The following is a 27,666-nucleotide window of genomic DNA, read 5'->3' on the forward strand; positions in this document are numbered from 1 at the left end:
TTCTTGCAGATGGAGAGGGCCAAGACAGTAGACACAGGAACTATGGTTGTCAGTTACTGACATTTTTTGCCCACATTGGCAACGCTTGAACCCTGATTTGGCCTTTTCAGACATGTCAAAGTAAGTAGAGAAATAGTCAAATCCAGAAAAAGAGTCAAGTCCGGTAAAATTGTCAAATCCAGTAGTGAAGTCAATCCGGTTGTCAAATCCAATAAGGGGTGGTAGGCCCCGAAGAGAACTCTGACTAAGTTTTATAACTTTAACGGAACCGAGATTCCCTTATACCTTACCACACTCACACAAATTATTATTAAACAGCTTATAACACTAAAGTACCAGAGAAAAAACAAGAATAAAATTCTAAATCTTATCTGAGGTGCTGGAGCTCGACCCAGTGATGCAAACGCTGCAGCGGCAAACTAGATCTGAGGTAAAGGCAGAGGGGGATTGTGGGTATTAGGTGATCTCGAGCTTCTTCTCGATGCAGAGCTTGCAGGCGGCCGACACGGAGCCGAGGATCGGCTCCGAACCCATGTGTAAGAACAAAGGCGAGATTGAACACTCTCACATCTCTATTTCAGACTCAGATGAGTCGTTTGTTTCGTGTGACAGTGAAGTTTATGAACAGAGGTATATTGATACCTCGGGTGTTAAGGTGAACAGCACCTTTATGCCTCCGTTTAGTCATGAAGGCATTAAGAAACTACACGCGATGTTAGAATTTGAATTAGAGTATTATTTAAATCATTTTGATAAGAATCGAGTTGAATACAATTTATCTAAACTAGAATGGTTGGAACTGAAGAATTTTTCACAGCAGACAGAATTAGTTATAAAGCCATCTGATAAGGGTAATAAAATAATAATTATGCATAATAGTCAGTATTTTAAAATGTGTTGGGATTTATTGAGTGATACAACAGTTTATAGTGTAGTTCAACAGGATGTCATTGAACAAGCTAAAGTTAAATATATTAATTTAATTCACAAAGGCCTTTGTTTAGGATTTTGGTTAGATAAAGATGTGAAAGGGAAATTTAGTTTAAGGGATACTGGACCAGCATATTTTAATTGCCTCCCTAAAATACACAAAGACCCAGAAAATCCACCAGGCAGACCGATTGTGTCTGCAAGGAAATATTTTTTGCACAACCTAGGTGTAGTGTTGCATAAAGTGTTGCTAATGGAAGTTGTCTGTCTTCCTTCTTACATTAAAGACTCTTTTGACTTTTTGGATAAAATAAAGTCAATTACGTGGAATAAAAATATGTTTTAGGTTACATTAGACATTAAGAGTCTTTATACAAATATTCAACATAAATATGGCCTAGAGGCGTTGTATAAGACTATGGGAGATAAGCCATCAACTCATTATGTGCTGGATTTGACACAATTTTGTTTAGAAAACAATTATTTTTGTTTTGACAACTTGATTTTTCAATAGAAGCAGGGAACAGCAATGGGTGCTCCCTTTGCACCTATGTATGCAAATATTTTCATGGGTCTTGTAGAAAGAGAATGTATTTATAATAATTAATTTGTACAAAAATATGTTAAATTATATTACAGATTTATTGATGATTTAATATTTTTATGTGAAGGAGGTAAGAATTATGTACAGAATTTTGTCCAAGAGATTCAACAAAATAGATTCAATATTTGTTTTGATGGGTTACAGTGTGGACACACAGATATCTTTTTAGATGTAAATGTACAGGGTATTGATGGTCAACCCATTTTAACTAGTTTACATAGAAAGTTTGGAGAGCCTCATGAGTTTTTGAAAGCTGATAGCTGTCATCCCTCTCATGTTATTAATGCTTTACCATATGGGGAATTCCTAAGAATTTCACGTTTATGCAATACTGATGAGATATTCTTTAAAGAGGTTCATGAAACTAAAAAGATGTTTTTGAGAAGAAATTATGATAAAAAGTTAGTTGAAAGTGATATTGATAAAATTATTAAACTTAGATATGATAGATTTAATAAACAAAAAAGTAGAGATATTTTTATATCTAATAAAACTATTAATTTTGTAGATAATTTATTTATAGTGTCTAAGTGTAATATTTGTAGTAATGATTAAATCAAATATATTACATTTTTGGGAAGTTTTAGACAACTTTGATGAATTGAAGAATTTAAAGATAAAAAAACTATTTTTTTCTTATACAAAAGGTAAAAGTATTAAAGACTTTGTTGTACGGACTAGGTTTTCTAAATTGACTGTGAAAATACCCATTCAGTTAACTATTTTGGGTACATTTCCATGTGGAAAATGTCAAGCTTGTTTATAAATACATAGAGCTTTTTTAAAATTAATAACAAAAATTTTAATTTAGAGGGCTTATATAACTGTAGAACTAATAGGGTAATCTATGCCCTCAAATGTGGTTGTAATAAATTTTACATCGGTCAAACTAAAAGAATGTTTAAGGTTAGACTTTTAGAACATCTGAGGGATATAAGAAATAAAAAAATGGAGAGCCCTTTAGCCCTACATTTTTGTGAATTTCACAATGGCAGTAGTGAGAGTTTAAAAGGTACTATTTTACAACAGGTAGCTAAAATGGAACCTGATGAGTTAGTTGTGGGTAGATTACTTTTAAAGAAGGAAACTACTTTTATTTTAATATATGACACTTTAAATATGACACTTTAGTACCTAGAGGTTTCAATACAGAATGTAATTGGAAGAATGTTATTTAGCTTTTAGGTGCATATCAATTTTATTGATTAACTGTTTAATTATGTAATTGAATGATTTTTGTGACTATATAAAGCGTGTTTTAGTACTGTTAGTTTACTCCTTGAAGGCTTACTGTGGCCGAGGCGCTAGAGAGAGAAGTGAATAAACCTGCTTTTGGATCCTGTGCTGACTCCTGTTGTTTTGCTGTGCTGGTTTGCTGTGTTCAACGTTGTTGCTGTTGTTCTTGAAGCTGCCTGGTCTCAGAATGGAGTCCTTTTTGGAAAGGACCTAGAGCTGCACTCATCACCATCCACATCTAAGAGGTCTATGTAAATATCCCTTCACAGCTAGAATAAACTTAGAGAACTGCTACCCTCACCTCAAAAGACAGGACTCCTGTGTGACCTGGTTGGCAATGACAACACCAAGGCCATATGAAGCCATTGTCACCACAATAAACAGAACATGCTGGAGGGATATATTCCTGTCCCAGAGACTTCCCATACTCTGGAACAAACTACCCATCTATATCAAACAAAGCTCCTCATTAGCACTCTTCAAGAAAAATCTTGATGATTGGATAGGAGATAGGAAATTCACCCTGGGGATCACTTCTGTGGCTCTGCTTGACAGGGGCACAGGAAAATAATTTTCTTGGGTGGCAAAAGCCATGGTACCGTTTGGCTAAGCTTATACAGGCCCTAGGGCCAATAGCCTAGTACCTACCTATGAACCTATGAGTGTCTTCTTCATTCTGTGAGCAGGGCTGCTCAGTTTTGGGGTTTGGCCTTGCCTAGAATAAGGAAAAGAAAAAAAGAAGAGATGGAGGTGACTTGAGAGGACTCCGGTCTTCCACAGCTGAGAAACTCTGGCTTCACCTTCATATTCAGGAGGTCATCCACAAGGCTCCGATGAATGCTGGTCGAATTCCCCCCATCCAAATGAGGTGTCAAGGATGGACTTCAACTCCTCATGAAAGGCCAATCTAGGCGTAACAGCCTCAGTCCTAACATTCTGCATAAGCACACACTCAAGGCAGGGTGTAAAAGCTTTTTCAGTGCTATATCAACTAAGGAAGACTAGAATATGAACAAATCAGACATAATGTTAAGGGTTCTGAGCCTCACATTAACAGAAATATTTTTTGACCACCCTGTACAAGGTTTTAAGTCACTGTCTGATGGAAAATTGGCAAATTGCTCTGATCTGTGCCCTGGGACGGAATGAAGGGATCATGAAGTAACTGATGGGTGGATTCCTGGCCAGGATCTCACTCAATTCAGCCTGGGGCTAAAGACAGAACCCACTCTTTCAGAACTTCAGCAGCAGGGACTAGGCACTACCAAGCAGCATATGTGACATCCTTGACAACTAGATACATAGAAGAGTCGACCAAGGACCTGACTCTGTGGCAGCACGTGTTAATGCATTGATACATTCCTTGTTGGGACCAGATGATACTGGATTTGAATACAGGTACATCTAAAGGATGCCTCTCCACTTTCTCTAGGTAATCATTAGAGATTTCTTTGGGGGGGCATAAGCTAGTCCAGAGTACACTTACTGAACTTCAAGGATAGCAGCTCTAGGATGAGGTGGGATCACTGTATTCATAAATTTCAGACTGTAACCTCCAAGTTTTCAGACTCCCATAATGAAGCCACGCATGTCAGTATTCCCTGCCATCTACCAGTTGAAACAAAGATAAGCATGTGCACAGCTGATGCAGTTGGAGTCATGCCCTGCCAGCTTAGCTCACAGAACGAAGACTAAGAGCTCTAATGAGCTTCAATGTGCAAGTCTGGAGACTGAAAGCTTCAGTCTCCATTTGTCTACAGAGAGGCTCTGAGAAACGTAACCAAGACAGTGCTCCGGAGCCTTCAATGAAAACCACCTTCAATCCATTTGGACACAACCAATTAACAAAGTACAAAAGAAAAATGAAATACATTACAGCAAGAATATGTCATGGGTCGAATGAGAGGCTGCCTACTGCTAGGTACTGCTCCTGGTCTGGTAGTGGCATTAGGCCATTTTTCTTAAGGGTATCATTATGCAATCCACAGATAAGTCCAAACAGGTCTGCAATACCTGCATTTAGTTGAAAGTCTTAGCTGCAAGCCCTGGGATGGAAATAAACACTCAACCTCTCCCTTCAAGGACCCGGAGGATGAATGCGCTCAGAAAAGGATTTTGTCAACATGGACTGCTTGCTCACTTGTGTGTGTGTGTGTGTGTGGGGGGGGGGGGGGGGGGCACTGCCAGCAATCTCAGAATGCACCCCATCCAGGTGGGAGATGGGCTGCATCATTTATGAGTCTGTTGCCTGGCTACCTGTTAATCTTTGGAAAGCATTCCTACTATAGTCTGCTGCAGGGAGATAGGTAGCCAAAATGAACTTCTGACATTTACTACAATGTTTCATACTGCTAATATCTCCTAAGCACTAGAGGTAATGCGGGTATAAGCCTTGTTTCATTATTTAGTGGCCACAGGTACACTCATAAGGTTGAGCTACTTTAGGTGAAAGCGAGAGTTCTTCCACATTTAAAACAGGACTGTGAACCAAGCTGTGAGACAAGAAGAAAAGAACTGGTGAGGTCAGGGGCTAGGTGCACTCTCACACTGTTGCAAGTGACATCACAGTATGTACCCTTACATGGTGCAAACAACTTTAAACGTGCAGCTTCCTGAAAATAAATACCAGATCAGAAGAGAAAAAGAAGATGAAATGAATTGCAGAGCCATGAAAGAAGACCTGCAATTGAAGATTTATTTTTTCCTCAGAAAAAGGAAATGGTAAACAAATAACCAATGACCTACTCATGACAGGGAAAACAGAAAATGCAACTAAGCCATTCTATTTCAAAGACAAAATCTGAAAACTATTCAGCATAATGCTGCTTTTTAAATGGTGGCATGGACCAACTGATACAGGAGGTGGAGGAGGAAAATGAGACTCACATTACTGTTCACTCTGACTAAGTTGCTTGAAAATGAAATCTGATAGTAATGGACAGGTTTTTCAAATGTACCTCATTTTTCAAACAGACTGGTACAAAACTTGAAAATAAAAAGTCAAAGTCAGCCCTAGGTGATATATTGGAGATTCCAGTAAATACAATAGTAGGCACTGCTGAGGACTTCAGGACTTCTCAAACCACCACAATCAGTCTAAAATCCAAAGTTTATTAATCGTACCACAAAGATAAAATAAACACCTTAACTTGTGCCCTACATTTTCATCCAAATTACCGGACTTCATCAGATATGATGTAAATGGCAAATCAAAACATTTATTACCATCCTACCATCAATAAAATAATTAAGAATCTTCTTACCGTCAATAACTTTGGATTTTAGGCTGTTCTTGGTGGTTTGTGAATTGCTGAAGTCTTCAGCAGTGTCTACTACTGTATTTACTGGTTGCTCAAGGTCGTGCGAGAGGTTTCTGGTGCAGATTCTTTTCTCCTTTTGGTTTTATATGGGAGATTCCCCCTATCGACACACAGTGCTTTGTCTTTGGCACCGATTTACTAGTAAAATCACCTGTGACATTGCACTAACTCAGGAAAAATGAAGGTTTCACAGAAGTGTCCTATCTGTGAAAAAAGACTTGATAACACAACCAATCACACACAAAATTACGTCAATCATACAGGAACCCATTTATTACAGAACTGTTGCAGGAGTCCTCTCTTAACAGTGATACTGATACAGCCCTCTAGACAGATCTAGCATTACAATTCCCAGAAGTTAAAAATATATCTTTTCCTTAGAAAGAAAAAGACACCCTATATTAAAAACTTCAGAAAGAAGTTGGAATAAGATGTCTAGAAGTTATGTGCTTACCATAACTTGACATCGGTGTTGTCGATTTTCATTCTTCCTCACTAATGGGTCTGGGATCCGATCCTCAGGCCCGACTTGACGGCATCTAAAAGACTTCAGATCCAAATCTCGAGCTCCTCCCTCTACCCACAATGCCCCATTCCATCCCCAACTCCTCAGATCGAGTTTGCTGTCCTAGCCCTACTGTGTTATAGAGATGGAACAGATACCAAGAAAAGACTGAGGCTCAAACCAGGAACATGATGGTTCCCATATCATCCAAAGAACCTTCTAAGAGTAACAAGGCTGGGGGATGGCAGGGAGGGAAGGTGAGGAAGAATGAAAATAGACAGCACAGATGTCAAGATATATAAGTACATAACTTCTAAATCTGATGTCCTTTTTATTCTTCCTCACAAATGGGTCAGAGTCCTCAGCTACATAACTCTATGGAGGCCTTCAAGGAAGGACATTGCCAGAGCACTGTCACACCAAAGGAAGCTCTGCTTCTGGACACAATGTCTAACTTGTGATATGTAACAAAGGTACGAGTTCTGGACCAAGTGGCTGCAGCACAGATATCATCAGTGCAGGTTCAAGAAGAAAAGGCATATGAAGTAGCCATAGATCTAGTGGAGTAAGCTCTGGATGATGAAGCACTGCCAAACCTTTTTGAGAACAAATCAGCAAAATGCAATCAGTGACCCATTTGGCTAGAGCAATTTTGGAAAATGCTTGACCCAAGCAGCTAGGGGAAAAGGACACAAACAGCTGATCAAATTTCCTGTACGGTTTAGTTTTGTAAAGATAAAAACGTAGCTGTCTATGAACATCAATCATGTGAAGCCTATCTTCTCCTTTATTAGCAAAATTTGGAAAGAAAACTGGTAAATGAATGGATTAATTAATATTAGACTAAGTAGCCACTTTTAGAAGGAAGGAAGGATTTGTTAGAATATGGAATCTGCTGTAACCAGGCCTAGTCGATAGGGCCTGAAGCTCCGAAATTCTTTTTAATGAAGTGATAACTACTAAAAATATAGTTTTCCAAGAAAGAAACTTCATATCATATTTGTTCGCCTGTTCAAAGGGTTTCTGAGTTAAGCTTTGAAGAACCACCATAGAATACCAAGGAGAAGAAGGATCTTTTATTGGAGGGTCTATGGAAGAAAACACCTGTCATGAAAGCTTTACACAACCTGAAAGATGCCAAAGAGAGAATGACTCATTTCCTGCATGGAGAATGGATACAGCTGCCAACTTAAGTTTAATTGTAGAAAAGCTCCTTAAAAAGAGTAGAGAGAGAAAGGATAATGGCCAAGGTAAGGGCTGAATAAGGATCAATATTCTGACTGAAGCACAAACAAAAAATCTTTTTCATTTGCTTCTGTAAACTTTCTTGGTGGATGCTTTCTGAGAGGCTAAAACAATGTCACGGACTGGAGAAGAGAGCCTGGACCATCTGACTATCACTAGAAGTGGAGAAACCATGTAGTCAGTTTAAGGGTGTGGAGATTGGGATGCTGGATTCCTGACGGATGAGACAGGAGATCCCGAGTGGGTTCCAGTATCCACGGAGGATATTTTAAGTGAGACCAGAGGAAGGGGAACCAAAACTGCTGAGGCAGAAGGGTGAAATGAGGATGACTGAGCTCTTTAGCCTTCTTGCTTTCTGTATGAAGTTTGGCATCAAAGGAAGAGGGGGACAGGTGATGAGGAGATATGGGGCCAATCGTGAATTACAGCATCCTTTGGTGACTTCCCCGGAGTGGGAATTAGAGCGAAGTACTTCCTGGACTTGTTGATAGGAGAGGCAAACAGGTCGCAGCAAGGCTGGCACCAGTGGCTAAAAATCATATTCGCTACTAATTGATTGAGGGACCACTGGTGAGGAATCAGAATGAACCTGCTGAGTCTATCTGCGTGCTGGTTTTCCCCGGTATGTGCATTGCAATCAGAAAGTGGCCTGATGACATCTCCCATTCTCAAGACCCTCATGGGTCTCTATGCATAATGAGTAGGAATGGGTTCTTCCTTGTTTACTGATGTACCAGACCACTGATGTTGTCCATATGGACTGCAATAGTCCCTAGAGGGAGAATGTCCTGAAAGGACTGTAAGGTTAGGAAAACTGCTCTCATCTCTGAGACACAGATATGCAACCTGGTGTTTGAGGGGGACCACGTGCCTTGGACCATCTGTCCCATGAAATGTCCCCCCACACCAATTAGGAAGCATTTGTGGTCACTGTGGCTATTGGAGGAGGAAGGGAGTATGGCTTCCCAGAAACAGGTCATTTGACTGAATCCACCAGTGAATATGACTTTTGCAAACTGGGGTGAGTTTTATGGGAAATGACAGAGGCTGGTAAAGAATGGACCACTAAACTGCCAGTGTCCATTGAAGGATTTGCATAAAGAATGTTGTTAGAGGAACTAAAAGAATGGCAGCTGATACTGACCCAAGAGCTTGTAACACTAGTTATGCTGGAGGGTACGGAAGAGACAGCAAGTCCTGCACCTGATTTTTCAATAATGTGATGCGAGGAAGAGAATGAGGCCATTTGAGTTGTAGTATCCAGATGAGTTCCTTTAAATTCCAGAGGCTGTGCAGGAGTCAGCTTTGATTTGGCAAGGTTTACTGTAATGCCTAGGGAGTTGGAAATATGAAGCAAGTAATCCCTGGTTTGTAGAAGTTGATGCCTGGTTGTGGCGATGAACAGCCAATCGTCGAGATAGGGAAACGCCTTGAATCCTTTAAGTCTCAAGTGAGCTACTATGACTGCCATGCATTTGGTGAACATTCTGGGAGCTATGCTGAGTCCAAAGAGCAGTGCTCTAAACTGGTAGTGATTGGCCCCCAGCCGAAAGTGCAGGTGTCTCCTGGAGAGCCTATTCTGATATGACAGTAAGCATCTGGGGATCTAAAGGACACATCCAATCATTCTTGCACAGAAGAGGGAGGATGGACTGAACCATAACCATTTGGAAACTTGACTTCTTTGCATATTGAGTTAGATTGCTTAGATCCAGAACTGGTGTTTTCTTTGGCACTAAAAAGAAGCAGGAGTAAGTTCCAAATCCTATCTGTATGGGTGGGTCCTCTCGGATGCCTTTTTGCAGCATATATTGAATCTCTTGAGCTGCGTAATCCCTCTGACTAGGTGGAACATCAGGGAGTTTCTTCCTTGGGACAGGGGTGGAAGGGAAAAGGGTATGTAGTAACCTCTGGATATAATATTCAGCATCCTAAGCATTTTTTTGTGAGAGCTGTCCAGGCGTCAGGGTGCAGGGAAACAACACCCGACTGCCTCCAGAGGTGGACAGTGCTTCAGGAGCTCTGATAGGGCCTACCAGAGCAGGAGTCTCTGAAGCCCAAGTTTTGCGTACCCCCTCTGCCCCTAGGGTGATGTCTGCCACTGAAACCTCCTCTTCTGCCTCTGGAAGAACTGTCTCAGCGAGAATCCTGGAAAGGTCTCTGAGATTTCTGGAACCACAGTTTCTTACCACTTTGCTGTTTCCTAGAGAAAGTTCAACGAGGGATAGCAAACCGGATTCCAACAGCAGACGGGGTCTTTCCCTTCTGTTTGCTGTGGTTAAGCGTATCCTTCACTGTGACCTGAACAAAGAGGAGCCATCACAGGGGGCATTAACAAAAGATGTCTTGAAGGGTTAGGCAAAATCGCACAGCCTCATCCAGGCATGTCTCCTAACAGCTATGCCTGAACCAGCTGCTCATGAGGTGCTCTTCACTGTATGGGACATCAGCTTCATCAACAAATTGGCAATGGACGAAAGAGTAGCCAGCTGAGGAGAAACCTTCTTGAGATCCTCTGCAGACATGGACTTAAGAGAGAGTTTGAGAGCTCCTTGATCAAATCTCTCTATAAATAAGTAAAATGTGGCAGGTAATTTAATAACCTTAGCCCAAAAAGTGGCTGAGGCGTATAAGCACTTTCCAAATCTGTCCATCGCTCTGGACGCCTTCTTCAGTGGATGGACAAAGGAAATTTGTTCTGCTAGCCAACCATGGCATCAGCTCGGATACCTTTGCTCAGTAAGGCCTCTCTGTAGGGGGAACCAAAAACTTATCTGAGCTCTTGGGGATGGGGTCAACAGCGGCTGATTCTTTCCAAGCCCAGCAGGAAACCTGGTCAATAAGTTCACTGCCGGGGGGGGGGGGGTCATTCAGGAAGTAGACGGGCCAGCCAGGAAGGCCTCCAGAACACAGATTCCTCAGACAGGGTTTGGGAAGACCAGTCACCTTTCTGTTTGAGTAATTCCAAGATGTCTCCAGAGAAGACATTGTCAGGTGGCAATTGGGGGGACCCTTCTCCCTCATCAAAATTGGTGTCTACTGTGAGAGACTCCAAAGGGCAGTCTACATGCCCTCTCTTGTATGTTCTCTTTCGAGGCACCTTTTTTTGCAGGGGCGGGGGGCTTGGGAGAAGTGTCGGTATTCGCGAGAGGTGTTGGAAGAGAGGGGGAATCCTTCTGGGGAACATGTACAGAGGCTTCCTGAGCTGGCTGACCCTGAGGAGCAGACATGATGGGCTCAGAGCTTGGACCCGATGAGGGGGGCAAGGGACAGAACCCGAGACTAGAGAGGAAGGTTCTCCATGCAAATAGGAAGCCCTTTCTACTACCTGGAAAGCTGAAGGACCTGAGGAACCCCCCCCCCCTTCCTTGGAGCCAAAGAAACAGAAAAAGGAAGGCTGGGACCATCCCCAGATCCGGGCCCTCTGGTGGAGAAAATTGGACCCGAGCTGTCCAGGGCAGATACGCTGACAGGAAGAGAAGGAGCAGACAAAGTAGGAGCTGACACAACTCCTACGGACCAGAGACCTGCCCTGATCCAAAGACATCGGAGCAGGGCTGTTCAGGTATATCAGAGTCGAGGAAGGGAGCTTCCTCAGATCTGATGCAAAACATCTCAGGGATTCCGGATGCTGGGACTCCGAGACCGAAGATCTGATCGGAAAAGGAGACAGAAATTTGTAGGGCAAGTGTGCTCAGAGATCCAAAAGGGGATGAAGTTGGCAGGACCCCCCATCTGCATCCAAGTCTAAAGAAATCTCCGCATCATCCTGTCCATATATGCCTCTGTAAAGCTCCTAGAGAATCTGGACTAATCTGAGGAAGCAGGCCTAAATGGTTTCTTTGGAGTTTGAAACAGTTGGGATGGTAGAGCTGGAGAAACTGGCTTTCGCACAAGCTCCGGTGATCAGATCCTAGCTATCAGATTGATGGTCTGGGATCCCAGTAGGATGAAAAGGGAACTGGAGATAGTGAAAACAGCTGTCGGATCTGAAGTAGGCGCCATGACCTTTGGATCTGAAGTGGTCATATCTGAAGTTTTTATGAGTTTCTCAGGTGGGCTCTGATGAGGCCCTCAGAGATTTCTGGAGGGTTCTTTTCTTTGACACCATGGAGCCTTGAGAGGATTTTGAGGGGGTTTGAGCCCCAGAAGCAGAAGAAGCTGGTAACAGACCTTTAAGAATGAGCTTGTTGCACTGATCTGAAAGTGTCCTGTGGTTAAATGTGGCGGATATGTCACAGGTAGACTTTAAATGATCAGGTCCCAGGCAGTAGATGCATTTCTTCTGGGCATCAGAATTTAGAATCTTATGCCCACAAGAAGTGCATTTCTTAAAACCAGTGGGTTTCCCTTTTTCAGACATAATGAAAACAATACAAATGGCCAAACAGAACAAACCTTAAGATTGTAAAGAGCTACACACTAAGCCACACAAACTTCCTACAACCAAGAAAAATTAGTTAAACAAGCGTTGCAAATTTTAAACACACAATTTTTTATATACATTTCTATATCTATATAGATAGAAGTAGAAGTAGAAGTAGAGAGAGAGTGCCAAGAAGGCATGAAAAAAGAAGATATTATATCAGAAAAGCTCTTAATGCCAGCGAAAACTAAGCAGAAACAGGAGGGAGAAGGAGAACTAGAAACAACTGTAATATCAAGAAGTCCAAAAAACTAGCTTTAACAAGAAAAACAGTAAAACAATTTCTCTCACACTCAAGATTTAGGAAATCCGACTTGTCACAATGTCAGCAAACGAGATCCGAGGAGCTGGAGGTGGACTAGGCCATTATGGGTAGATGGAGGAGCTCGAGATTTGGATCTGAAGTCTTGTGGATGCAGCAGAATCAGGTCCGAGGATCAGATCAGAGATCAATTAGTGAAGAATGAAAACGACAACACCAGATTTAACATTCTATGGCATAGCGCTAAGTACGTTAACTGTGTGAATCAAACTAAGTCTACAGCAATCTTCCACTCCCATCTTAGAAATCATAAATCTACTGCAATTAGTTCACACTTTACTGTTATGAGTGAACCTCTATTGAGCACATCTGATATGCCTTTTTGAACAAATGACTTAAGAATCTGAAGGTAGATGAGTGGATAAACTTACCTCTATTTCCTCTAACAGCATAAGCCACTTTAATATTCCTGCAGAAACTCCCCATCTGTTCCACCACATGTGCAGTTTGCAAAGCCAGCTCATAAGTGGGAGAGAGGCAAAGACACTAAGAGAAATAGACAAAAAAAAAAAATAAAAACAGGCAGCAGCTAGCATTATGAAGCTTGGAAACTCAAAGAACAAAATTAGCTTCCTCAGATAGGAGGATTTCAGTTACTGACAATACTTAAAAGATAACACAAATGTAGAACCATTTATAAGTTCAGGAGAACACCAGAATTTCCCTATGCAAATGATATTGTACAAATTTCCTCTTCCAATTTCTAGAGTTCTCATATTTACCTGCATGCTATCACACTGCCAATACCATCTGTTTCACTAAATTTGAAACTATTTGCATCTAGAGACCAACAGATGCAAACACACATACACATTCACTGCTAATAAAGTAAATTTGCTTTTAATTTTCCAAGCTTATTGATATAGAGAGTAAAATTTCTATGAGAAATATAAAATGCAAGGCAAAAATACATCTACCTTCTTGAAGTTCATTTATTTGTATTAAAGGAAGGCTGACTGGCTTCTTAAATATTTAAATGCTGTATTTTTGTGACATTCAGACACACATCCAGTCTCCATTTAAAACTCTAGGAAAAATGCTACTATAAGCAACAAAAAGAAGTTATGTACTCACCATAACGTTCCATCTGAGTAGTTACACTTCATTTTTCTGCAACCTGTGGGTATTTGGATCCATATCGGATCCGAGCTGGCAACTTTTCAAACATCTGCTCCTACCTCCAAGCTACTCCCCCTTACCCATAACCCATCATCACTTCCTACCTTCCCTAAGATCGAGTTTGCCACTACTAATACTAATCAGCAACTCAACCGACAAACCATGAGCAGGTTTGGAGGAAGGAGGGTGGGAAGGTAGCAGAAAAATGAAGTGTAACTACCCAGATGGAACATTATGGTGAGTACATAAAATGAAGTTAACTACTTCAGATAAAGAAGTTATCTGCAACCTGTGGGACAGAGTCCCCAGCTACTCAAACTCCTGGGAGGCCCTCACGGAAGGATATTCCTGAGCACCACAGAGCCAAAGGATGCTCCCCCTCTGGAGATCAAATCCAATTTATAAAGAGAAATAAAGGCATGTGATCTTGCCCAAGTTGCTGCCACACAAATGTCATCCAATGAAACCCTAGACCAAAAGGCAGAAGAAGTCGCCATGGATCTGGCAGAATGAGCTTTAATAGGACCAGGTGGGGACACACCCTTGTCTTTGTAAATTTGCAAAATACACAGTGAAATCCATCTAGCTAAGGAAACCCTGGAGATGGCTTTACCCAAAAAGGGTTTAGAAGAGGACACAAATAACTGGTCAGACTTATGGAAGGGCTTTGTTCTGTGTAAATAAAAATGAAGCTGCCTGTGAACATCTAGTAAATGCAGTTTATATTCCTCATTGCTCTGAAAATTTGGAAAGAAAACAGGCAGATTAATTGTTTGATTAATGTTCGACTCAAAAGCCAGTTTTGGCAAGAAGGAAGGGTTTATGCAGAGAGAAACCCTGTCCTTATGGAAGATCAAGTAAGGGGGCACGGTAGACAGAGCCTGAATCTCAGAGACCCTCCTAGCCGACGTAATGGCAACTAGGAAGGCTGTCTTCCAGGATAAAAACTTCAAATCTACTGATGCTACAGGTTCGAAGGGGGGATCAACTAAAGCCTGGAGAACCAAGGTAAGGTCAAAGGGAGGAACAGAGTTCTTAACTGGAGGATGCAGAAGAAAGGTGCCCTTAAGAAAAGCCTTGCAGTCTCGAAGATGCAAGAGCATGCAGGTTCTCGCCGACGTGGAAATTCGAAATAGCTGCCAGCTGCACTTTCACCATGGAGGAACTAGCCCCTTGCTGAAAAATGTTGGCTAAGAAATCCAAGATGGCAGGAACAGGGGCTGTAAAATGATCCAGGTCCCTCTGAGAAGCCCAAACAGAGAATCGTTTCCATTTACTGCGGTAAATCTTCCTGGTGGAAGCCTTATGAGACGCCACCAGGATAGTTTTTACTATAGATGAAAGACCAGGAGTCCTGGCAATCAAGAGAACTGGAGCAATCAAGCCGTCAGCTTGAGGCTGTCCAGGTTGGGCGGACAAGTGCCCGAGGGATGAGAAATGAGATCTGGGCAGGGATCCAGAACCCACGGAGGAGCTAGAACATGAGACCAGAGGAAGGGGAACCACACCTGACATGGCCAGAAAGGGGCAATGAGGATCACTTTGCACCCCAGTCGGCAAGCTTTTTGAAGAAACTTCGGAATGAGTGGTAACGGGGGATAAGCGTACAGTAACCTGGGAGGCCAAGCATGGACCAGAGCGTCCCTGGGGGTATCCACTGGTGAGGGAATCAGAGTGAAGAACTCATTGCACTTCGTGTTGGAAGGAGATGTGAAGAGATCGCAGCAAGGCTGACCCCATGCAAGGAAGATCTCCTTCGCTATCAACAGTTTCAGAGACCACTCATATGGCATTAGAATAGCCCGACTCCATCTGTCCACTAAAATGTTGGAGCATCTCGGGATGTGCATTGCAATCAGTAACCGACTGGTGGAGATCGCCCACTCCCACACTCTCATGGCCTCACGACACAGAGGGTAAGACCTGGTTCCTCCTTGTTTGTTGCTGTACCAGACAATCGACATGTTGTCTGACTGAATTGCAATAGTCCCTGGAGGAAGAACAGTGTGGAAGGCTTGCAACGCTAAAAACACTGCTCTCGTCTCCAGAACATTGATGAGCAATCTGGTCTCGATCTGGGACCACATGCCTTGGACCGTCCTCCCCAGATAATGACCCCCCCCCACCCAAGCTAGGAGGCGTCCGTGGTCACTATGGCTTGGGCTGTGTGTGAAACAAGTGGGTGTCCCACTAGGATCTCCAACGATTGGAGCCACCAAAGGAGTGACGCCCTGCAGGTTTTGCTGATTTGAATTGGATATTCCATGGGGAGATCTAGCCAAGACCACTGTACGGCTAGAGTCTATTGAAGAACACGCATGTGAAGACACGCACAGGGGAGGATAGAGATTGTTTCCGCCATAGAGCTCAGGGATCTGAGAACGTCGTCCACCTTCGGTAACCTGGGGCTAAGAACTACTGATATATGGGCTCGTAGACTCTGGACCCTGTCTGGAGTTAGAAAGACTTTCAGTTGAAGGGTGTCCTGCCGTGCCCCGATAAAGTCCGAGATTTGCACTGGGTCCAAGAGGGACTTGGAAACATTGATAGTGATTCCTAACCGGTCTGCAAGATGAAGGAAGGAGTCTCTGGTTAGGCAAAGAAGAAGCTTGGTGGAAGCAGCGAGGAGCCAATCATCTAGGTAAGGGAATACCTGAATTCCCTGAAGCCTCAGGTGAGCCGCTACGACTGCCATTACACCTTCGTAAACACTCTGGGGGCTGTGGTGAGACTGAAGGATAGGACTCTGAACTGGAAATGATTGGCTCGCAGCCGAAAGCGAAGTAATCGCCTGGAGCTTCTGTGAATCTTGATGTGATAGTAAGCATCATGGACGTCTATCGAGCACATCCAGTCGCATTCTCGCAGATAAGGTAGAATGGATTGTAGGGTGACCATCCGGAATTTCTGTTTGGCGACCACCAGGTTTAAGGTTGACAGGTCCAAAATGGGCCTGAGGTCCCCAGTCTTTTTTGGCACTAAAAAGAACTTGGAGTAAACGCCTGATCCGGACTGATCGGTGGGGACCGGTTTGATGGCTCGTTTGTGAAGCAGCTTGGAAATCTCTAGTGCTGCCATCTCTCTTTGAGTGGATGGGAAATCCGAGAAGCACTTTGGTTGGACAGGAGGGGTAACGAACAGTATGGTGTAGCCTCTGGATATTATTTGAAGCACCCAACGATCTGCAGTTATGGATGCCCAAGCCATTGGGTGCAATGATAAATCTTCCCCCGACTGCCTCCAGAGTAGGACAGTTGGGCAACCCCTCAGGGCTGCTGTGTGGGCCTGTCCATGAAGGGCTCCCTAGACCCAAAGTTCCTCAGACCCCCTCTGCCTCTGGGGCAGCGTCTGTCCTGTCCCTCTCTGCCTCTAGGGGACGAGTTGTCTTGACAGTCCCGGGAAAACTGTGATTTCTGGAACCACATCTTCTTCTACCCTCTCTAATTCCTGGAAAAAGATCTTTGAAGACTAGAGAAGCGGATTCCGACAGCAGACAAAGTCTTCCTGTCTTTTTCACTCTGGACAAAGGTGTCACGTACGGTCTTCCCAAAAAGAGAACCATCTAAGGGAGCATTAATGAAAGACGCCTTGAAGGGGTCCACAAATTGACACAGTCTGAGCCAAGCGTGTCGACTCATAGCCAAGCCAGTCCCAGCCGCCCTAGCTGCTCCTTCTGTAGAACGGGAAAGGAGGTGCATAGACGTGTTTGAAACTGACTTAAGAGTCAACATTTTCCCGGAGAACAGACGCTTGTCCTCCGGTGACAAAGATTCTGGGGGCGACTCAGCTAACTCTGTGACTATGTCTCGCTGCAGTTGTTATGACGTGTGCCAAATAGTTCAGCGCTCAGATGGAAAACTTCGCTGAAGAATACACTCGCTTCCCAAATTGATCTACTGCCCTAGACTCCTTGTCCAGAATGGAACGAGGAACTTTCATGAGCCAGTTCTCTCTTGGTGACTGCTGCTACCACCATAGCATCCACAGGGAATCCTTTATACCAGGCCTGTCTGTCCAAGGGTGGAGAGAGGATCTTGTCCGGGCGTTTAGGTATCGACTCTATGGTGTCAGGCTCCTTCCATGCCAGCATGGTGATAAAATCCACCAAGGGATCCACAGGAGGGGACACCCAGGACGTAGATGGGCCCGTGCCAAAAGCCTCCAGGAACACTGACTCATCCGTAGAAGGTTTTGGGGCTGACCAACCTCCCCTCTGGTGGAGGATCTCCATGATGTCTCCAAAGGAGACATCCTCAGGAGGTGACCTGGGGAAACCTTCTCCTTCATCTAAATCAGTGTCCTCTGTCAAGGACTCGGGGGAGTCCAGGTGCCTCCTTTTACAAGTGTGCTTACGAGGACCCTCTTCAATGGGACTCTCTGAAGAGTGCTCATGAGATGCGGGGGGTTCCCCCAGGGGGAACTACCTGGGGGTCCTCTGGCATGGGCTGTCCCTGGGACAAGCTGAAGGGAGTCGTAACTGAATCCGAGGGAGTCTGGGTGGAATCCAAGGAAATAGACTGGGGTCTCGATCCTTGGGAGAGAACCCTCTCCACCACGTTGAACGCCGATGGAGAGCACAACTCCTTAGCACCCAACAAGGAGGAGGCTCTCCCTGGGTCCGCCATGAGGATCGCGGCCGAGGCCGGGGTAGCCGGAGCTCCAAAGGAATGGCTCGGATCCGACAAAGTTGGAGCCGAAGACACTTCCATCCCTTTGTGTCCAACTCCCCATCTTCGGCACTGAGAGCCACTCAGATCTGAACTGGTGGGATCCGAGGAACTCAAGGTAATCGCCGGAGTCGAGGTTGGAGGAACCATCGGTGCCGAATCCCCAGCTCCGAAGATCCTCGGATCCATAAACCCCAAACCCATAGGCCTGATCGGGGAAGGAGAAATAGGATTATAGAAGGGCATGGAGGTCCTCCCTCCGGGGAGAGGGAGGCCTGGCAAGACTCCCATCTGGATTTGGGTCCGAATGAATCTCATCATCCTGTCCATATCCATCTCAGAAAGACTCTGAGTCGAGCGAGAGGAAGCGACCGACTTGGATCTAGCTGGACGCTGTGAAGATCTGGATGAAGGCCTCTGCTCCAAAGGCTCCGTCAGCTCCAGGGAGAATCTAGGGGAGTGGAGCCGAGGGGACACAGGTCTCGACACCTTGGAAGGCGGGCTAGGGAAGGACTCCCAATCTGGAGACCGTTTGCGAGGCCTCTCACCTTTCTTCTATCTCTGTCCTTTTTCCTTTCTCATCTTGATGCCTCCCCTTCAACAGATCTAGTGGGAGGATGAGTCCCTGCCTGAGGGGGAGGGTTGGCTGGCAGCTGTGGAAGCCAAGACCGAGGAAGATGAGTCCAGCACAGAAGCAGGAAGAAGGCCTTTAGCCACCAGTTTGGCCTTCCTCTGCTTTAAGGCCCTAGGATTAAACCCGGCACACACACTGTACTGAGTAGACAAATGTGGAACTCCTAGGCAAACACACAGTGTGGGACCATCTGTCGGTGAAAGCTTATGGCCATACTCTTTGCATTTCTTACAAGTAGGCTTGGGCTGATCAGCCATTGTGCACACACACAGCCACACCTACTACACTCTAACACACCAAAAACCACGCACACCTATGGGGAGGGGTGGGCCTACACTAAACTACTACAGCAACTAAAAGTAAAACTACTAAACTACACTACTTTTTCTGACGAACCAGTGTTTGGGGGAGGAAAAGGGAACTAATTCAGACATACTCTCACTACACAAGAGAAAAATATTTTTCCAAAAGGCACTTACTACCACCTAAGCTCACAGCTACGGAGACCACGATGCTGATGCATGAAGTGGCAAATGAGATCTGAGGGAAGGTAGGAGGTGGTTATGGGTAAGGGGGAGGAGCTTGGAGCTCAGAGCAGATGCTTGAAAAGTTGCCGGCTCAGATCAGATATGGATCCGAATACCCAACAGGTTGCAGATAAAATGAAGTTAACTACTTCACATAAAATATTTATAGAAAAATAACTTCTACTAGCCAACAATATGACCTGATTGCTCAATATTTTCAGCAGAGAACATACAAATCAAAACATCAGCCTTCTTAAATACTTAATTTTTACTTCAGTAATTATTTTTATAGATATTCATTTCAAAAACATCCACCACTACACAATATTTCATAATAAATGTTACACTGTTCTTAAGTGTAGTCCTAAATTTGAGCTATCTGACTGGTTAAAGTCTTTCTCCATCCATTTATACCCCCCCCCCCTTTGCACAAGGTGCTGATGTGTCACATCACCAGTGCCCACTAAGGCCAATGTGCACAATGCTGGGTAACTAGGCCTGCCACCGCTGTCCTTCTATGCCAAGGATGCACACACACCCCTATATCCAATTTAGTGTGTGCAATCAACCTACTGCAAGTGTTTGGAATGTGGGGAAAAATGGAGCACCTAAAGACAACTGACACAAACACAAGTAGGACATGTAGACTCTGCATAGAAGACACTCCAACTGATAAACTGGAGAGCCTCTTGCTGTAAGGCAACAACTAGCTGTGGTAAATGTAATCACTAACACAGAAAAGTCTATTCAGCCCAAATTTCAAATTCATTGAAACATGCAGCTATTCAGTCATAAGTATGAACTTCAACTACAAAAAAGCCACTACACTGTAAGACAGATGGACTGCACTTCACAACATAATGCATGGACACAGAAATGTAATGCGAGCATCATTAAAACTTACCCTGAGACAATGCTCAGTGGCACAAAACACGGTCAATGAATGGACTAAATGTGTGCGTTAGCATATACAAGAACAAGTGCAGACAGTATGTGACACAAACATCCCTGCTTCATCCTACTTACATAAAGAGACAGCCACAGAATACAGATCTGTTATACTCCTGAATTATTTTAAAAAGGTAAGAACCTACTTTAAAAAAAAAAAAGAAAAAACTTATATGTAAGACTAATAATCACTTTCAACTGTGTGAAGCATAACATACCCAATCATGGGTAAGCCTCACTGATTACCATTCAAGTCTTGCCTCACCTCACAATCAGACAATAATTATTTATTTAGTATGCTATCCCCAAGTTTTTATCAAGTTTAGCATCTTGTCTGACACATGGTCTTTAAGAAGGAAAAACAACCATCTCATACCTCACTTAAACTGTAGTTAAGGGGCTTTGTTACACAGAAATACAAGGAACTACATCTTCTTCACAACAGCTCATGTATCTATGATTTTCTCCAGTGACTACATGACAGTAATAAATTAAAGAAACAGATATTGGAGATCGAACTTTGCTTCTCTCCCAGTCAGCCTTCACACAAGCCATCATCTGGGCAATAACCACTAAAAATATCAATGTTTCTATTGTCTAAACCAAGTTCCACAAATGGCCCAGTACTCTGAAACCTATGGTCTCACCTGACAGAAAGGATTATACTCCTGGCTATGATGACCTTCATTCTTACTCAACAAGGTCAATAATCAAGTCATTCATTTAGAAAAATTACTAAGCAATGCTTCTTTTCTTGTAACAAATTATGGATGACAAGGTAACAGCAAAGGTTAGCCACCAGTAACTTCTTGTCATTCCTATTGCTCCATTTTCACTGGAGCCACTTCAAAATAAGATAAGCCCTGGATATTTACTTTAATTAGACTGGTGTTGCCTCTCCAGACAAAAATGGTGGCCTCAGCATTTACAGGCTTAGAATTCCCTGTGACCAGTGGGAGGGACAAATGATTAAGGGGAAGTCATATTGCAGCTAGCTGTGAAAATGAAACATCAAGTCCTGCCTTCCACAGCATCTCCACAGTATTTATTTTTAGCGTCTCAGATACCCAACCTCCACAACTGTGATGGCTGCAACTTCTCTCAATAGTCATAAGCCTCCAGTAGAATTTGTGATACTAGGCACACCTCTGGTATGCTTCCACAGCCTCCCACAGATACAGAAGAGCAGGCATATGCCTCTTCATCTTGTCCCACAGCACTCAGGCAGTTAAGTGAACATGACTTATCTGTGTCTCAGTCAAGGATGCCATCCCTCAGTGCCACACACCTGCCTAACAAACACTAATACATCTTAAGCAAAAAGTACAGTTGTGTACACTTACCATAAATGTAGATGCTCAAGTGTATTCACTGTTGCAGTAATCACGCTTTGGTATTCGGGCAGACTGAGTGCTACCCCTGGCAGGATAACACAAGGCTTGTTATTTCTGCGTCGGTTGCTGTCGCTTCAGGACTGACATCAGGTTGTCAGGGGTACAAAACAGGCAGCAGACACCATTACATCAGTTTTTCTTGCCCCAAATATTAGAAGCCACCAAATAGGAAGCTAAGTTATGGTAGAAAAACACCAGCAGTAAAAAGTAAGTACCAATAGCCCTGTAAGGGGTAAGTAAGAGAGATAGAGAAGGAGAGAGAGAGATAGAGAGACAAGGGGTCTGGAGGGTGGTAAACCAGGACTGCAACAGTGAATACACTTGAACATCTACATTTATGGTAAGTGTACACAACAATACTATGTTCTTCATGTTTCACTGTTGTAGTCGTCACACTTGGGTTGATTCCCAAAGCTGAAGAATGGGTGGAGGCAGTCAAGACGAGTTTGGTCTGGCTAGTATGCCCTGCAGGACTGCTGCTGCAAAGCCCGCCCTGGATTTGGAAAAGATAGGCAGGTGGTAATGCCTGGTGAAGGTATGGACAGAACTCTAAGTAGCATCTTCCATAATATCCCTGGTAGGGACTCCTCTGAGAAAGGCTGTAGAGGTTGAAGTTGCCCTAGTGGAATGCATTCTGACCCCCCCGAGGGGGTGGTTTTCCCATGGTGTTGGTAACAGAAATGGATACAGTTTGCTATCCACTTGGAAATGGTTTGTTTTGATATGGCCTTGCCCTCTGCCCCTGGTGCAAAGCTGACTAGTACCTGGTCAGATTTCCTGAAGGGCTTAGTCCTATAAAGGTAGAATTAAGGTCCCAAGCAGGGGTGGGGGCTCTTCTTGGTGGCCTTAAGGTGTTAACCTCTCTCATGAACTGTTTGATGAGAGGGTGAGAGAAGAGAAGTGGCTCAGTGCTGTAATGAGCAGAGATGGCAGAGGCATGGATCTTAATGGAAGAGGACAGACCTCTGTGGAGTAGGTCTGCTAGGTAATCCAGGATGAGAGGTAAGGAGGGTCGTGCTGTATCGGCTCCTTTAGAGTGAATCCCAGGAACAATACCTTTTTCACTTATCAACATAGGATTTCCTTGTACTGGGTCATCTGGCTTCATGTGTGGCATCCAGTACCTGCTTGCTTAGGCTGGCCACTGGAGGAGAAGTCAAGGAATAAGCCAGGCTGCAAGACTCAGGGTCTGCAAGTGCAGATGCAAGATCTGTCCCTCCTGCTGAGTCAGGAGTGTTGGGATCTGGGGTAGGTGCCATGGTAGCATTGGTGACAGACTGCGGAGTAGTGGGTACCAGTGTTGGTGTGGCCAGTCTGGGACAATCAGGATTGCCCTTGGCCTTTCCTGCCTTATCTTGAGTAGTACTTTTGTAAGAAGAGGCATAGGGGGAAATGCATAGATTGAAAGGTTTGCCCACTGGAATGATAGGGCATCCACTTTCCAGGCCTTGCTGTGAGGTACCCTGATGCAGAATTTGCTGAGCTGGTGGTTGTAGGGGGGAGGCAAATAGGTCCACCTTCGGGGTACTCCATTTCTGGGTCAGAAGGCTGAAGGTCTAAATGCCACTCGTGTGGGTCTATGAGATTTCTGCTTAAGTTGTCCGCCAGAGAGTTTGGTTTGCCTGGCAGAAATTGAGCTTGCAGGTGAATATGCATGGCTGAGGCCGTGTTCTACAGGGTCATGGCTAGCCTGCAGAGTGGGTAAAGGTGAGTTCCCCCCTGCTTGTTGATGTACCACATCTCTGTGGTGGTGTTGATTTTTATTAGAAGGGGCCCCGGTGAGAGTAGGGATCTGAAAACTGTCAGGGCATGCTGAAAAACTAGCATCTCTTTTTGATTTATGTGCAGAACTAGCATCTCTTTTTGATTTATGTGCAGATTAATCTGATTTGGGCTCCAATGGCCCTGAATGCACCTGCCGTCCAAATGCGCACTCCAGGCATAATCTGATGTGTCTGTGGTTAGGGTCTGGGTGGCGTGGGGTTGTGTAAAGGGAAGTCCCTTGTTGTGGTTGCATGTTGCTGCCCACCAAAAAAATTATTTCCTTAGACAAGGCATTATAGGTATGATAATTTCCAGATCCAGAGAATGTTGGCATCAAAGACTTTTTAAGTACCACTGAAGTTTTCTCATATGCATTCTGCCATATGGAATTAGTAGAATGCAGGAGGCCATGAACCCTAGAGCCTGCAGGATTATCCTTGCGGATAGCTGGGTTCTGGTGGCCTTTTTAGCAAAGTAGCCTTTCAAGTTTTTCTGGAGTAAGGAATGCCATCTGGGATGCTGTTTCCAAGCTTGCTCCCAAGCATACAATTTTTTGACTGGGGACTAGTTTGGATTTCTTTTTGTTGATAGTGTACCCCAGGGAGGTTAGAAGGTCCTCTACAAATGTCAGGTGCTGCAAAAGCTTTTCCTAACTGTCAGCCTGAATCAGGCAATCGTCCAAGTAAGGGTAAATTTGGATCTTTCTCTGTCTGCAATAGGCAATGGTTGGAGCCAGGCATTTTGTGAAAACGCTGGGAGCAGTGGAGAAGCCAAAGGGAAGAGCAGAGAAGTGATAATGCATAGATCCTGTCCTGAAACAGATATTTCCTGCAGGAGTCCCTGACTGGGATGTGCAGATAGGCCTCCTTCAGGTCTAAGGTGGCTAACCAGGCATCTTTGGACAGCATAGGGAGAAGCTGCTGAAGGGTGAGCATTTTGAATTTTGGTACCACCAGCAAGGTGTTTAGAGTGGACAGATCTAAGATTGGGTGCCAGGTGTCCTCTTTTCTGGGTAACAGGAAAAAGTTTGGAATAAAACCCTTGGCCTATCTGTTCTGCAGGAACTGGCTGAATTGCCCTTATGGAGAGCAGGGACTGAATTTGGTTTTGTGCCTCTGCCCACTTGTTTTAAGGAAGGTCTGGGAACCCTTTTGAGGCATCTGTACCCCTGGAATACTATGTTGAGGACCCATCAGTCATTGGTGATGGCGGTCCAGTTTTTTGCATGGTGGGCAAGTTTTCCTCCCAGCGCATGAGCAATTAGGCAGAGGTGAGGTGTAGAATTGAGAAGTCATTGTGAATTCTTTCTGCAAGGGGGTGGCTTAGCACTCCCTGTTTTAGAAGTGAAGGTACTCCATTGCTTAGATCTCTGCATACCCTGAGACTGTAATCTGGGGGTCTGTTTCCCCTGGGTCTAGTTTGAGATGGCCTTGAGGGGGCTGGAAAGGACCAATGTTTTGAGGGGCAATGCCTACTGAATCTTGCAGGCTGCACTTGCAAAATATCTTTGTCTGCAAAGACAGCCTTTTCTTCCATCTTTTTTTAAAACCTCTTCTGCTTTGGTGCAAAACAGATTGTCCTTGTTCAGAGGAGCGTCCAATCATTTTGATTTGACATTATCTGGCAAGGTCTGCTCCTTAAGCCAGATATGCCTTCTAAGTACAGAAACTGTGACTGCTGCCCTGCAAGATGCTTCTAGGGCGTCACACCCACATTGCAAGGTATGCTTGCTGACTTGGCTTGCAGAATGCATAAGCTCCTGTAATTCTTTACTTTTTGCACAGTCAAGAAAGGTAGATAATTTTTGCTTAATAAGTTCCATAGTATGTTGCTGGTGTTTTGGCATGTGGAACTGGCAATTCAATGCTCTAATGGCGAGAGTTGCAGAGGTGTATACTTTTTTACCTCATCTGTCTAAAGCTCGGGAATCCCTGTCTGAAGGGGTGGGATTCTTAGCTGAGGTAGCTTTTATTCCTTTAGGTCCTTAGGAGATGACCTCTGGGTCAGCAGTAGGATTTTTGAAGAGAAATTTGTGAGAGCCAGGGACTCTATAGTACCTGTCAGGTTTCCTTGGAGCAGGGGGTAAAGTATCAGGAGTTAGACTGAATTCCATAAAGACATCATCCTCAATATCCAGAACAGGAGGGATAGCTAAGGGTCTGTGCTTTGGTAAATCTAAAAATTCCCCGAGTCTCTTTTTGGACTGAGGATAATTCTGGCATTCTCAGTGGAAATGCTCTCTCAATGTATGTACGGTTTCACCAAAAGAAAAATCCTCTGGAGGGAAGGCAGAAGGAATGGATTCCTCTGCATCTGAATCCTTATAGGCAGATAAGGGCATGTCTTCATATTCAGAAACCTCAGAGTCGTCTGACTCTTGGCCAGATAAGGCTGCTGGGGACAAGTCCCTTTTTCTTTTAGCAGGGGAAGGCTGGCTTCCCCTAAACAGCATGATCAGGTCTTCTGTCATTTTAAGCATCTGAGACTGTGGTAAGGATGCAGGCGCTTGAGTTTGGGTTGTCAGTTTTTTAGCCAAAGCTCGTACTATTGGCCTTAGAAACTCAGTAGTTTTAGAAAGAACTGAAGATGTGAAAGAAGACGTCTGTGTCGAATATCGGTAATGTGAAGAACTTCCCCAGAGGCTGGTGCCTGCACAGCGGCTCCAGACCCATCCAAAGTAAAAACATCCACACGTTATATAGTCAAAGAAGTCTCACGGCATACCGGACTCCAAACGGGTCTCAGTAGTGGCCTGCGGATCCATCCAAGCGGGCATCAGGGGCTGCTAAAGCTCCTCACCGAGTACCAGCGAACTGGCGACTAGCTTAACCGAAGCGGCATCAGCAGTTTTGGACCTGTGCGTTCTGTCCTTGTCTTTATCCTTATGTTTTTTTGGAAGATCAGTAGTCGGATGGCTAAGTCAGTATACCTAAGGTTTCTGTCAATGAAAATTAGAAGTTATGTACCTACCATAACGTTCCATGTTAGTTGTCTTCTTCTCGCCTTCTTTCTTGCTGGATGGGTTCGGAGCCGAACCTCGGCTCCGACTCAGCCACTCTAAAAGCTCGAGAGCTAGTTCCACCGGCTCGAGGCTCCCCTATATCCCACAATGCTAGGCGGTAACTCCTCAGATCTCGTTTGTAAGCTAGGCCCAGCTAGAAAAAATTCCATTATATGGAAAAGGATAAAAAGGTCACAAAACAAACTCCTCTAGGTCTGTCCAGGCTAGGGGGAAGGAGGGAGGGACGCAAGAAAGAAGGCGAGAAGAAGACAACTAACATGGAACGTTATGGTAGGTACATAACTTCTAAATGTTAAGTTGTCTATCTCACCTTCATTCTTGCTGGATGGGACCGCGTCCCTAACACCTTGTCCCGGGTGGCCTATCGGAACAGACTCTTGAGTACAGTGGAACCAAAGTTGGCTCGGTCCTTAGAGGCCAAGTCCAACTTATAATGAGAAATGAAAGTATGGGGAGAAGCCCAAGTAGCTGCAGAACAAATTGAATCAATAGGCAGTCTTGTCTTGGAAAGCTATAGATGTGGCTAAAGCTCTAGTTGAATGAGCCCTGGGTTTGGTTGGCAACTGTTGATGTCTGATCCCATACACAAAGGTGATCAACGAAGTAAGTCATCTAGAAAGAGATACCTTAGAAACTGGAAGGCCCATTCTACCTTCTGCATAGGAAACAAACAGTTGATCAGACTTCCTGAATTGTTTGGTCCTGTCTAAATAGTACCTAAGTTGACGATGAACGTCTAACCAATGTCATTTTTGTTCTGATAGGTTCGAATAGTTAGGAAAGAACACTGGAAGATCAATGGTTTGATTCAAATTTGCCGGTGAAGCTACCTTAGGCAAAAAGGATGGGTTAGTACGTAAGGACACCCTATCCTTATGAAACAAGAGATAAGGGAATCGACTACACAGAGCATGGAGTTCAGAGACTCTTCTGGCTGAAGTAATAGCTACCAAAAAGAGTGTTTTCCAAGATAGTAACTTCATAGAGCATGAAGCCGCAGGTT

General features: G+C 44.1%; 1 protein-coding gene across 1 annotated transcript in view; it reads right to left on the minus strand.

Moving 5' to 3' along the window:
- DDX25 (DEAD-box helicase 25) overlaps positions 1 to 27,666 on the minus strand; it is a 2,576,846-nt gene that overhangs the window by 540,660 nt on the left and 2,008,520 nt on the right. The window contains exon 7 of the mRNA XM_044080825.1: positions 12,960 to 13,074. Coding sequence (XP_043936760.1) covers positions 12,960 to 13,074 — 115 coding nt within the window. The remainder of the gene's footprint in view (positions 1 to 12,959; positions 13,075 to 27,666) is intronic.

This window comes from Protopterus annectens, chromosome 8.part0 (genome assembly GCF_019279795.1).
Source record: "Protopterus annectens isolate FY-2018-M chromosome 8.part0, PAN1.0, whole genome shotgun sequence".
Classification (NCBI taxonomy): domain Eukaryota; kingdom Metazoa; phylum Chordata; order Ceratodontiformes; family Protopteridae; genus Protopterus; species Protopterus annectens.